At 42.6% G+C, this 12,645-nt stretch overlaps 2 protein-coding genes across 2 annotated transcripts; one reads left to right on the forward strand and one right to left on the reverse strand.

Annotated features, from left to right (window-relative positions):
• Positions 1–333: 333 nt before the first annotated feature.
• LOC124675859 (inositol phosphorylceramide glucuronosyltransferase 1-like) lies at positions 334–6,182 on the reverse strand. The gene is made up of 10 exons (XM_047211927.1): positions 5,795–6,182; positions 5,004–5,124; positions 4,716–4,901; positions 3,371–3,519; positions 2,690–2,797; positions 2,448–2,585; positions 2,212–2,352; positions 1,405–1,684; positions 1,197–1,320; positions 334–699 (listed from the first exon to the last, which is right to left on the reverse strand). The coding sequence occupies exons 1-10, from the start codon at positions 6,023–6,025 to the stop codon at positions 555–557; spliced, it is 1,623 nt and encodes a 540-aa protein (XP_047067883.1). The 5' UTR covers positions 6,026–6,182; the 3' UTR covers positions 334–554.
• Positions 6,183–6,428: 246 nt separating this feature from the next.
• Positions 6,429–11,069, forward strand: LOC124678045 (protein root UVB sensitive 2, chloroplastic-like). The gene is made up of 10 exons (XM_047213985.1): positions 6,429–6,479; positions 6,577–6,720; positions 7,870–7,958; positions 8,041–8,125; positions 8,290–8,349; positions 8,435–8,528; positions 8,651–8,748; positions 9,008–9,187; positions 10,270–10,392; positions 10,474–11,069. The coding sequence occupies exons 1-10, from the start codon at positions 6,468–6,470 to the stop codon at positions 10,909–10,911; spliced, it is 1,323 nt and encodes a 440-aa protein (XP_047069941.1). The 5' UTR covers positions 6,429–6,467; the 3' UTR covers positions 10,912–11,069.
• The last annotated feature ends 1,576 nt before the right edge of the window (positions 11,070–12,645 follow it).

The raw sequence follows: 12,645 nt of genomic DNA on the forward strand, positions 1-12,645 counted from the left end.
AATTTGCCGCTTCATGGGATGATGAAGACAGACGGATCGACGTATTTCGAAAAGCTCCTGCATTGGGCTCACCCCATGAATTGTGACTTGTAAACCAAAAGGCAATTGAGGTGCACTTCGGACATGAAAGTCTAAAGGCTGGCAAATTCCTAGATCATGGGCAAGTCTTTCTTCTTTTGAACAAGGATGTCCTAATCTGGCCCCAAACGAATTTAGGATTGCAGTTAATACTGAGTAGCCCTAACCCAGCCCGTTGGCACAACTCGCAAGCAAATTTACAGCCACGGTTACTGGTGTTCCAAGCACAACCACCCATCAAACTTACACATGAGAAATGCAACGAGCAAAAGGCGGTAAGTGGTTTATAGACAATAAGCTTTACAATTTACAGGTCTGCTTTTAGCTACACACAGCAGCAACAACGGTCGAATCTATGTACCTTTGATTACATCAGTGTTACAAAATGGAATCTGTGTCAAAGGAACCACCAAAATTTTCTCGTGCAAAAAATGTACAACAACATGAACTAATCAACAACTTTAGGTACAAACTTGCTACAAACACAGAAAACAAATTCTTCTAGTTCTCGACCCACTCCTATCTTTCTGACCCTTGTAGAAGGCTGAGATAGCAAGATGCTCCGAAGCATATGTCATAAAAGATGCCAGCACGACACCACCAACAACCATCAACCCTAGCCTGACAAAGAAAAGAGCATGCAGTGGGCTGATCAGTTACTAGCAAGAGAAACAAAAAAAGATGTTGCTACAATTACACAAGATATCCTCCAATTAACCTGAATCCACATATGCATTCTACTTGGGTTTTCTAATAGTCTGAACAAGCTATAAAAAGGGATATGACACTATCCACTTCAGAGAGCTGCCCTTTAAGCATGAAATAGGCCAAATCTAAACTAACTTGTCATTTTGTAAGGTACATGCTACCCAATAATTATGTGGTCTAGGAAATTCACGTTCGTCCACAGCCACGAGATATAACCTATATAAGTGCCCCCTCCTATCCCCTCTGGGTGTAGTCAACAATTCAGAGTTTCCAACAGTTCCCCTTCCTGTGGTCCTACGGAAATGCCAAGCATGGACCAATTTCTATGTATTCAAGATAGGTAATTAGTATAGCGATTTTCTCTCCCTTCTTCCTTCATATTAAATGGGAGTGACTAGTCAGTGCCTTACTTTGTAAATAACGCAGTTATGCCCAAGATAGTTGGTGAAAATACAGTAGCAATAGCTATGACTGCCATCCCTGCCCAGTAAAATGTCGCCTCCACATCACAGTCAGACATATTGCGCTGATGGCCTGCAAAAGACCAAGCTGTTAGATACCTAAAATTTCTAAGCGAGAAAGAGGAAACTTTGTAAGAAGTTATATAGTTTAACATACCTGTACCGGCACGATTCTCTGATGAATCAGAATTGCTATATCCCACATGATTTGCACTAATACTTCCCCATCGATAGACAAAGCGGAGATAGCTACCAAACAGTAAGAAGAATGCCACAAAGGTCCACTCAACCATCAGTAGCAAGCCTGTCCATGGCATAATTTGTCGTGGAATGATGGTGAAAGCAAAGGCAAGAGAGACACCAGCAGACATAAAACAGACTAGCACAGCAATCGCCCCGAAATAAGAAGGCAGCTTCAAATATGGCCCATTTGCGAACTGTGACAGTGTTAAGCAACCATTAGGCCAACATCATATGATCATCAACATTTTCGTAAGAAGAGTACACCAAAAATATAACTAGGATGATAAGTTTATACAGAATAAGGTCTCCTCCAGGCCCAGCTTTGTGCAGGGTGGATACTTCATGAATATTTCGAATATAATCATTATCTTATATACCGGGGCAATTTTATATCACAAAAGATAGCCCCTCTTAATTTTCCTACTCATTTTAAAAGATGAAACATAAAGGTTAAATAGTCAATGTCGGATAAAATGTACTACCTCTGTCTATAAAAGGATGTCGAAAGTTTGTCTAAATTTGGATGTATCTAGACACCATTTAGTGTATAGATACATCCGAGTTAGACAAATCTTCGACATCCTTTCATGGACGGAGGGAGTAATACAAATGCAAAAGGCAGAAAGTACTCCTACGTTCACTCGTGTTAAGAGTGACAAAACCTACTTAATATATGCTATAAATTGAGAGGTTATTTGTTATTGAAGGGTGGAGAACTAACTCTTTGATTTGAATTAGAAAATGTAGATGATGAAACACCAACTGCTGAATAAGATGGAAGTGCCTCTTCAGTCTTGTATTTGTGACGGCCTCTTCTAGCAAATGCACATAAAGACTGCACACTTAGAAACTCCTTATTGTTCTGTAAAAAAACATATGAAGTCGATATGAAGGCAACTCTTATAAAAAGATGCACCTACAAAGTAAAAAAACTAGCAGCATGGAACATCATCTAACCTGAAAACACGATTGGTAATAACCAAATAACAGCAGGCAGAAGGGAATAATGAATAAAAATTTGACCACCAGTTGGTCATGAGGGTTCCTTCCCCCACCAGTTCCCGGAAGAGATTCTTCAAGTTTTTGCCTAATATCCTACAATCATACATAGCATAACTTTATTGGCATCATCCTACTAATTCACTATCAAAAAATATTAAATGTAAGTAAAGAGTAGATAAATTAAATTAAGTTTTTACCTGCCATATTTCCACAGGTTTTACGAGCCAAGCTGTCCACCAGTCCCAGGGTTTAAGAGGACCTAGTGTGTAGTGAATAACTCTAAGTTCCTTCGCATCAACCATCCACTGCAGCATACGTTTGATGATTTAGGTCCCAACAAAGAAACACACTGTATATGACTTACGTAAATAAATACTTAAAGGTTACTCAAAAAGGTTTGATTTGTACCTCAGTGAGCACAAGACAACAAATGAGCATAAAAACAACATAAACATTGTCTTACTTTGTATTATCGAGGATCTTCTTCCATACATTCGAAATGCTAAAATAGCTGAGATTTGTGACAGTACAGTCTGGTACTACAATTTCAAAGAGCGGGGGGTTGTTGACTTGCATACCTCCATTTCTCTTTGCAAGGACAAGATTTAAACTAACATGGCGCATAGTGTTGGGATTTGGGTGGCATAATTGATTTTTCAGAGAACACTAGAAGTACAGTTTGCAGATAATTTAAGGCATAATTCCAACGCAAATATTTGTGATAAACGATACATAACATTGATGAAATGAAGGGGCTTTCAAAGTGCTAGGTTCACATGCAAAACAGAATGATCAGATCTTGGCAAAATTAGAGAGGCCATATTACTGATTACATTATATTAGTGAGAACAATAACCAATGCATGTAAAAAGTATTACCTTGTTGGCAAGCATGTAAAGTCCAACATCAGCATTATACAAGGTAGAAAGGCGTTGTGTCTCAGGTTCTGGTGTTAAAGGTGAGTCTGGCTCATACACACGGGAGTTAGCAAAATCAGCATAATATGAATTAAGAAAGCCTTGGTCCCCTGCACGAATTAATTCAGCATCCTGGATTAGATTCAGAATATAAAATCAACAACAGTGCAAAATATAATCATGAAACGACCAAAAAAAACTTCCAACTGAGTATTGTATATCCTCTCACAACCATGGGCTATCGGTCTATTCCAAATATATCCTAGTAGAATAAGTCTCCCTAGATTATCCCCATGATGGTCGCATTGGCCCTCCTCTATCATCAATATAACCAGCAAGGGAATAGGTGTTGACATTGAGAGGGGAAGCAGTGTCCTCAATCTTGGGCGTGATGGTGAATGATAAGAGGTGAGTAGTCTAGGAACATGTTTTGCAGTCACACTCTGTTTAACACCTGAAAGTGTTGATGGTGTGTAAACTGCAAAGTGAGGAATTTCTACGGAGAATGGGGTGGCTGAGGATTGCACCGCTGTAAACTTAAAGAGGACCTGGCAATCCATGATGAAGTCCAAGAAATCACCAAAAGGCTGGTCACAACAGGCTAAAGAAGGCGGTACAGCTGAAAAATTCAGGTGTAACCGCAAGGTGGTGGTGTGCAAGCATCTATTTAGGCAAAGCAACATGGATACACTATCATGCACTAACATACTGAGTCTAGCTCTCTAAGAAGTAAGAATATGAGATTCAGGGTTTTCTTCTACTCCCTCCGAATACATCTGTATCTAGATAAAATTGAGTCAATTAATATGAATCGGAGGAAGTAGAAAAACCAAAGGATTCTACAAGTACTGTAACTGTACATATTTACCCCCTGATTGTGCAATTATAAAAACAGGCAGTCTTATACAACTTGTTACAAAATATCTTTTCTTTATATGCACCAACATGCCAAACTATAAGAAGTAACAGACTGAATCAAATAACTGTTACATTTCAAAAGTGCAAGAACAAAGCATCTAAAAGCGTGTATCAAGTTACCCCTGAGGATGACCTATTTCTTGTACGCAAGAAAAACACATCTGTGTTGTGCGATTAGTCTCAAGTTTATTACATAAAAATTCTTTTCTATATGCACTAGCATTCACCAAAATGCAATAAACGTGAGCAAGCTATTTACAGTCAATCAGCTTGTGTTCCCGAAAGGACTGCCTGAATATAAAGGAATAAACAACTACTAGCGCGACCTTCTCATAAAGGAACTAGTCTAAAAATGAACATTACAGAAGAGGAAAAGAAGTGCATTGACCTCCAGTGTAGGAAGGCAACCGGTCTACTTTGTCCATCATATCCTTGAAAAGAGTTTCAGATGGCTCTACAACCATCACTCCGGAATTCATTCTTTCTGAGTGCTTCAAGTTCCCACAGAACTTCCCACACTTGAAAACATCCTCGATACTTTTTACAACTATAGTGTCTGCATCAAGATAGACAACTGGGGAGCAGAAACTTTTTAGTTCGGCGGTAAAGTTTGAACAGATGGACTCGAGAGAGAAGGAAAAAACAAAAGCACTTGAAGTGTTAGTGAAATATATACCTTTTTTGTAGTCTGTCATGTTGAATATCTTTAGCTTTGTATAGACACCCCAAAACCTAGTTGGTCTCACTTGGTTAGGGTTAGCCAGTAAAGTTATATGCTTCACGATCCAACCATCAGCCTGTAATTTACCCAACGTTAGGTTTCAGTCTAGATTAGATTTGAAGCAAGACTATACAATGAAACTACTTTGCAGGTGAGAAGAACAATAACAAATAATGTTCATTGATGTGTGGTCTGAAGTACTAGTATAACTTTACTCCTAAGGAATCTAATGAAATATTACCTCAGTTCCAAAATATAAGCCTTTTTGGAAAGCTAAAAATAGACTAGAAGCATCATAACATTTTCATCCAGGTCCACACCATTCTACACAAACATATTTACACAGCAAGCAGCGGCGTCCTGCTCAGCTACTACTTCGCTGAAGTAAGCACTAGACTAAATCCCGTAAAAAAAAAAAGCACTAGACTAAATCTAGCGGCTGAATTCGTGGATGTGGGTGATTTCGCATCTTTAGAAGTATTTTTTGTGGCATCTTGAAAAGTATTTTTTTTTTACTTTCAATGAATCTTTTGAAGTAATATGGACTACAAGGATAACTTTTCATCCAGGCCCACGCCGTTCTACACGATTTATGGATGTTGCTCCTCGAGATCACAGCAAGCAGCAGCATCCTCCTCACCTCTAAATTAGTTTGCGCTAAAGCTACTACTTTGCTGAAGTTAGTACTAAGCTAAATCTAGCGGCTAAATTGGTGGATGTGGATGTGGATGTGGATGTTGGCAAACCTGGAGGAGGCCCCGCGAGTACTCGGAGACGCCGTCGGAGACCAGCACGACCATGTCGCGGCTTGTGCCGGTGTCGCGGATGGACTTGCCAAGAACACGCACACCGAGGACGAACTCGTCGCCGTAGAGCAGCGTGACGTAGGCCTCCTCCGTCGCCGCCAGCGCCACGGACAGCAGCGCCGCCGCGACGAGGGCCGCCAGGAGGGGCCGCCCGGACGGCGGCGATCCCATCGAGGCCCGGCCCGTGCGGGATCTCACCACACGCGTAGCAGGAGGGGGGCGGCTTCGGATCGGAGGAGCTGCTCGTGCTTGGGATCGCGAGGTGTGGCTAGCTCTGGCTCTCTAGCGGTGGTGCTCGTCGTCGAGATTGGTATCCGGTCAAATGAGTCCGGCCAGTTTGGACTTGTCGAGGCGGCTCAGGTCGAAGGAACGAGGAAATGAGCCGTCTTGGGCCGGCCGAGCTCGGCCCGCCTTCGCCGCAGACGCAGCTACTCACCAAAAAAAAGTAAACTTTCACGGCCACACGTGACGGAAGGAGTTGGGAATCCCCGCCCTGCGCGACCGGCTACCCACATCCGTTCCGGCTCCGCTGCCGCCTCGCCGCCGGCAGCCACCTCGGTCTTACCAGAGCGGACACGAAGGAAGAAGAGTCCTCGCCGCGGCGAGGCCCCCGATGAACATACTCGTAAGAGCAGCTATCTATCTATCTTCTTGCAATCCCTACTCCCGGTGCGCGCGCCGCACTCTTCCCGGGGCCTAACTCGTGCGCCAATCTTCCGCAGGAGAGGATACGCGGGGGCGGCGGCGACAAGCCGGCCGCGCTGGAGATGCCCCGGAAGCTGGAGTCCTGGGTGGAGATTTCCGAGTCCGTCTCGCGGCTCTGCACCTTCGACGCCGGCAACGGGGGCGGTGGCGGCGGCATATCTGTAATCCTTCTACTTTTCCTCTTTTCCCCATTGTCTTTCCTGAGATTTTAGGGCCAAGTTGTTCCATTTTCATTCCTGTGAAGAACATAACTATGCCAGCACAAAACTAGGATGATAGCAATTTTTTTTTGTTTCCAGTTAGCGTTAGATTAGATATATACTCACTGCCCTCTAGCATCTGAATTCTTCTTCTATGAATGTTACTACGGGTTGCAGTTTGTTAGAAATTGACCTTGTGTGGGTAAATCAGTTCGCCGTTGGGTTTTTGTTTTCACTACTGAACTTTAGACAATTATTATTGCCGAGCAGCAACTGAACAATGAATCCTGGAGATAACTCGGAGAAGGTATAAACGGTAACAACGCTGCTAGAATGCTTGACTCTTTATGGCCAAGTCGTTCTATTTTCATGTCTGTGAAAAACACATAACTATGCTCAGCATAATAAAACTAGGATGATAGTAGTAAATTTTGCTTTCAGTTAGCATCAGATTAGATGCCTACGGGCCCTCTAGCATCTGAAATTGGAGTGGCAAATATCTGAATCCCTTTTATCTAAATGATACTAAGGGATTGGAGTTTGTAGGAAATTGACCTTGTGTGGATAAATCAATGTGCCGTTGAGTTTTGTTTTCGCTACTGAACTTTAGTCAACTATCGGCGTACTGCAATAATTTCAGCACTGCCCAGTTGAACAATGAATCTGGGAGCTAATCCATGGAATGTTTGTATGATAGTAGCTCCTCAAATAAGGTATAAACAGCAATTTGTAGCACTAGTTCACCTTTGTCCTGAATGATTTTTACGGGCATTTGGTTTCGTTGTTCAACTGGTGGAACATACTACATTAGTGTATTGTTCTAACAGTACAAATTGCTGTCAACGGTGCATTTTTTTGTTTCAGTCAGTGTGCGGGCAAACAGCTTTTTCCCGCTTCCTGCGCTTCACATATTTATAAATTCAAGCTTTCGTGGCCTGCAAAATGACCTTTAAGTGTTTGCTGCTTACTAGATAAACTTAATAATCTCAGTGTGAGGAAGCATAACTTCATAGTCAAAGTACCGGGATGTTACTCTTACTCTCGTGGTAATTGTATAATCAGCGTAAATTTTATGTTACCGTATAAGTTATAACTCCTATTTTCATGTAGGTAAAAGTTATCCAGGATAACAGACTGGTACATGATAAGTTGGTTGATTCTTTCTTGAACAAATTCTTTCCGTCAGGCTATCCATACAGGTACTTGTTTCCTGGAATTGTTGATATTCTTGATACTCTGATGGACCACATTTTTTGACACGTTTTGCTACCGATCATGCAGTGTAAACGAGGGCTACCTAACATATACCAAATTCCGAGCACTCCAACATTTTTCTAGTGCTATGCTGCATGTGTTATCAACCCAGGTCAACTTTCTGGTTGCTGTTATATTTTACTTAGTAATAAGATTTCATAACTTGTGACAGTTCGTGTATTGTATGAATTGCTCAAGTTGTTTTTTTGTGCTATTACTTTGGTTGATGGAGAAATAGTGTCTTTCAACTGACTGCCCATGTGGGCTGTGGCTCAGTCTTTGTTATTTGCTGCAGGTCTACGACCTACCCCTGCGCAAGCAACTGCCGTAAGTTGGGTAAGCATATGTTGACAGAGATGCTAAAATTTCAAGCAGGTAGTACAACTAAACATCTTGGCTGATTTTCTATATCCATTTTCAGATTCTAAAAGATGGAATGCAGCACGCTGGAAAGCTCATCTGTAGTGGCATGGGGGCAAGAATGGATTCAGAGCCGAAGAGTTGGAGGATATTTGGTGGGTGATAACTATATCAATCATTTCACCCTTTTACTGATATTTCTGTTTTTTTGTCTTATATTATATTTAATTTCCTTTGTAAGCTAACATTATTCATGCCTGTTTTTGTGGTGTGTCAGCTGATGTTCTCTATGATTTTGGTACTGCCTTGGACTTCATTTCACCATTGTGTCCACAACTTTTTCTTGAAGTAGCAGGCTTGGGAAATTTCGCAAAGGTGCAGATTTTGACCTGCATGCCACACTTTAAATGGCATGTATATTGCAATATAATGTTCTGTTTGACACTGTCATGAAGTATAATCTGTTCAGGGAGAAATCAAATATAAAAGGAATGTCTTCTGCATTCTGCGCCCGATTCTATCTGAAATAACTATGTAGATTATAGAACATCATAAAAACTATAACACGTTTGTTCAGGTTTTTCTGCCTTAGAATTGGCTTACCACAAAATTAAGTTATGGTTTATTATTGTAGGGAATGGCTGTTGTTGCGGCCAGAGCGACAAGGCTACCAATATATTCGTCTTTTGCCAAAGAAGGTAACCTGAGCGACTTGTTTGCTAAAGGGGAGGCCATTTCGACACTTTTCAATGTTATGGGCATAGGAGCTGGCATTGGCCTATCATCTACTGTTTGTTCAACAACTCAAGGGAAGGTACATATTGTCAAAAGTGTTCCTATTCAGTTACTTTTCATTTTGTCAGGGAAATACGCAAAGTAAAAGTGTGACAAGAATGATCATTATTTGAAGTATTTCAGTCTTCAGAGCTATAGAAATACAGCACAGAGCATTTCTGTTGTATACTGTATGAACTTGCAAAAAAAAGTTGGTTTGATCTATAAAAATAATCTTATCCAAGCATTATCAGTGGATTAGGTAGTGTCCAGAATGGCTTTTAGAATTTCGGGCTGCCATGTCTCCTATACTCCCACAACTGTTTCTTAGGGCATCTAATGTAGTTTTTGTTCATCATTTGTGTTGACTACATACACTGAAACAAACACAGAATATAAAAACAGCTACTTGCACAGCTGCTGGATATGGTCCGTCTACCTGCTCTTATCATGAAGGAAAGCCAGTATGATGGGAATCCGTTGAAATGGTTTTTTTTAACTAGACAAGGAGTAACTTTTCTTGGGGAAAGGTTTTGTGACCAAAGACTGAGGGAATTCGAGATGTTGTGTATGATAGAAATATTCTAATCTGTGGCCTACTGCATGACTTTTTAGTCCACTTTCCTCCTGCTTAGTGCATATATCTAAGTTCTGAACAGACCAGATGTAACACTTGGAAATATGTATTGTTTACTGTTCGAATTTGGAGAAAAGAATTACAGTGTGTTCATGTTTTGTTGGCTCTTTCCCACTTACTCTGTTCTCAGTTGCTGCGTACCGTCTGACTTCAGAACGTGTTATTATGTCTTTGTTAGTCCAGTTGTTGCCTATGGTAGAAATATTTTAATCTGTGACCTACTGCATGACTTTCTTAGTCCACTTTCCTGCTGCTGAGTGCATATATCTAAGTTCTGGTCAGACCAGATCTGACACTTGCAACTAAATATTGTTCACTGTCAGAAGTTGGAGAAGAGAATTACAGTATATGCATGTTTTGATGGCTCTTTTCCACTTATTCTATTCTCAGTTGCTGCATGCCGTCAGACTTCAGAACTTGTTATTATGTCAAAGAACTTTCTACTCAGTATAAGCTTCTAATTATTATTATTTGTTTTCTTTCAGCTAATTGTTGGCCCATTGCTTTCTGCTGTACATATATGGGGAGTAGTGCAAGAGATGAGAGCCACTCCTATAAACACACTTAACCCACAAAGAACAGCAATGGTGGTGGCTGATTTTATCAAGGTTTCTTATATCTAACCTGTAACTGCAAACACTTGTGGCCTTCCCAGTTCCGACGCTAACTTTTTTTTTCTCACGCTGCAGAGTGGAAAGGTTTCAAGCCCAGCTGAGCTAAGATACAGAGAAGACCTCCTGTTCCCAAACCGGCTAATAGAAGAAGCGGGAAGCGTGAAAGTCGGGCAACCACTTCGCAGGGTTCTGAGCCCAGGACGGGTGGAACAGCTGAGAGCTTCTTTCCCTGACGAGAAGTTTTTGCTCAGCCCAAAGGGCGACAAGACGTACATGGTCCTGGAGCAGAGCGCGACCGGGGAGGACGCACTCCGGGGATGGCTGGTCGCTGGCTTCGCTGCGGAGATGGAGAGATCAGGCGCTGGATCGCGCGATGCTGTCCTGAACGATGCCTATCAGAAGATGGAGAGCGTGTTCCCCCTGTTTGTGTCGGAGGTTAAGAGCAGGGGCTGGTACACGGGCCAGTTCTTGGATGGAAACCACAGCAGAATCGCGTACGCGAAATCGGAATAGCCGCTGCCCGTGCCGGAAGAAGAGCGCGATCCTACTGGAGTTTTCAGAGTCGCGGAAGATCAAGTTTTGTTTCACTACACACGTACGTTTGTTTCTCTGTTTGTTTAACATTTGTTGGGTCATCATAGCGCCACCATTGTGGCCTACCGTTCGCTGCAGTGTACTAGTATTATGTATCGCCGAAATTTGGTGAACCTAAGTGCTAAAAAGTACTCGGATGCTATTTGTCAAAACGAGCATCTGATTCCCGGCCGTCCGATCAAGTGGATTAGGAACACATCTCACGCACGTCCCGACAAAAATCAGAGGCAACCTTCCTGTGTCGTTCCCCACGACCTCTCCCATCGTGTGCTCCCCGCCGGCCAGGCAACCGCCGTCGTCTGGGCGCGCGCCGCGCCGCCGCCGTAGGCTTCCCTCGCTTCCGCACGCCGTGCGCTTCCACCGCCGTCTGCCGCGCGCCGCCGGATTTTGACTCATGCGCCGCGCCGCCGTAGGCTTCCCTCGCTACCGCGCGCCGTGGTCTTCTGCCGCCGTGGTCCGAGGCCGTCCGCCGCAGCGGCCAAGTGCGTTTTCCCCTCCGCCGCCCCGATGCAGCTCCACGCGCCGTCCCCCGCTTCGGCCCAGCTCCTCCGGTCTGCTCCCACCTCTGGTAGGCCCCCGCATGCGACGTCTCATGGATCCGTCGTGAGCCACGCCTTGTCCCGCGGCTGTAAGCATCTCTCGCCGCCACGAGCTGTTTGTCCTAGCTGCAGGCGATGATACCTCCTGCTGTGCCCGCATCTGCTCCTAAGACTGTCGAATGAAGCTTGCGTGAGTTGCTCCCCGCTGCTGCCGGTGGATGCGCATCCCCTTCCACCACCGCTCTGGCATGCTTTTCGTTGAATTAATGGAAGCGCTGCTGCTATTGTATCGCTATTCTAAATGAAGAGAGGGAATTTAGTGGTAAACAGAGGTAAGATACTAGCAGAAGATAAAAGTAGAACGTATCTGGTGGAAAAATCACTCGTTTTAGTGCAAAAATCTTAGGAAATGCTCATTGGTTGTTGTATTTTTGTTTTCCTTAACAAAAATCACTCGTTTTACTGCTTTATGGTGTATTTTCTCCAGCACCAAGTCAACTGGGTTGTAGCTGAACCGAATACGATAAGTTGCATTTATTACAGTAAACTTTTGCTTCGCGCATGTGCTAAGTTGTATTTTTGTTGACGGTATTATTGGTTCAACATATAAGCAAAGTTGTATTTTACAAACAATAAATTGTTCATTCACACATTTTGCTAAGTCTTGTTTGTAGACTGTTAATTGTTCGTTCAAATATGTACTATGTTTTTTTAGATGATTCATACTAGTTTTTTTAGGGAGCAACTTGTCCCTCTTTCAGTTGAACAATTTAAATGTAGTAGGATGGATGCAACTAAATTTTCCAAGTAAATTATTGCTCTCCACATATGCTAATTTGCATAGCAATTATCATCAAGTTATATACCAATTGGCCATAGTTCAATATTGCATTTTAGTCCCTTCCGCCAAAGATCATGCACTTGATGTCATAGCCCCTCTTCATCTCGCTTGGCGCCGCCGACTTACACCGATCTAGATGGTCCACATGTGCTAAGTTGTATTTTTACCGGCACTATTATTGGTTTCATAAATGAACTAAGTTTTTTTTTGCACATGATAAATTATTATCTCACACATTTGCTAAGTCGTGCTTGTACACCGTGAATTGTTGCT

This window comes from Lolium rigidum, chromosome 7 (genome assembly GCF_022539505.1).
Source record: "Lolium rigidum isolate FL_2022 chromosome 7, APGP_CSIRO_Lrig_0.1, whole genome shotgun sequence".
In the NCBI taxonomy this organism is placed as follows: Eukaryota; Viridiplantae; Streptophyta; class Magnoliopsida; order Poales; family Poaceae; genus Lolium; species Lolium rigidum.

Bases quoted from the DNA above. Each gene is read 5' to 3' on its own strand.
- LOC124678045 (XM_047213985.1), top strand. The intron at 6,721-7,869 runs GTAATCCTTCTA...ATTTTCATGTAG, and splicing joins GCGGTGGCGGCGGCATATCT to GTAAAAGTTATCCAGGATAA. The intron at 8,350-8,434 runs GTAAGCATATGT...ATCCATTTTCAG, and splicing joins AAGCAACTGCCGTAAGTTGG to ATTCTAAAAGATGGAATGCA.
- LOC124675859 (XM_047211927.1), bottom strand. From the start codon at position 6,025: ATGGGATCGCCGCCGTCCGGGCGGCCCCTCCTGGCGGCCCTCGTCGCG. The intron at 2,798-3,370 runs GTAATACTTTTT...CGTATGCTGCAG, and splicing joins TTTACATGCTTGCCAACAAG to TGGATGGTTGATGCGAAGGA. The intron at 1,321-1,404 runs GTATGTTAAACT...GGTCTTTTGCAG, and splicing joins AGAGAATCGTGCCGGTACAG to GCCATCAGCGCAATATGTCT.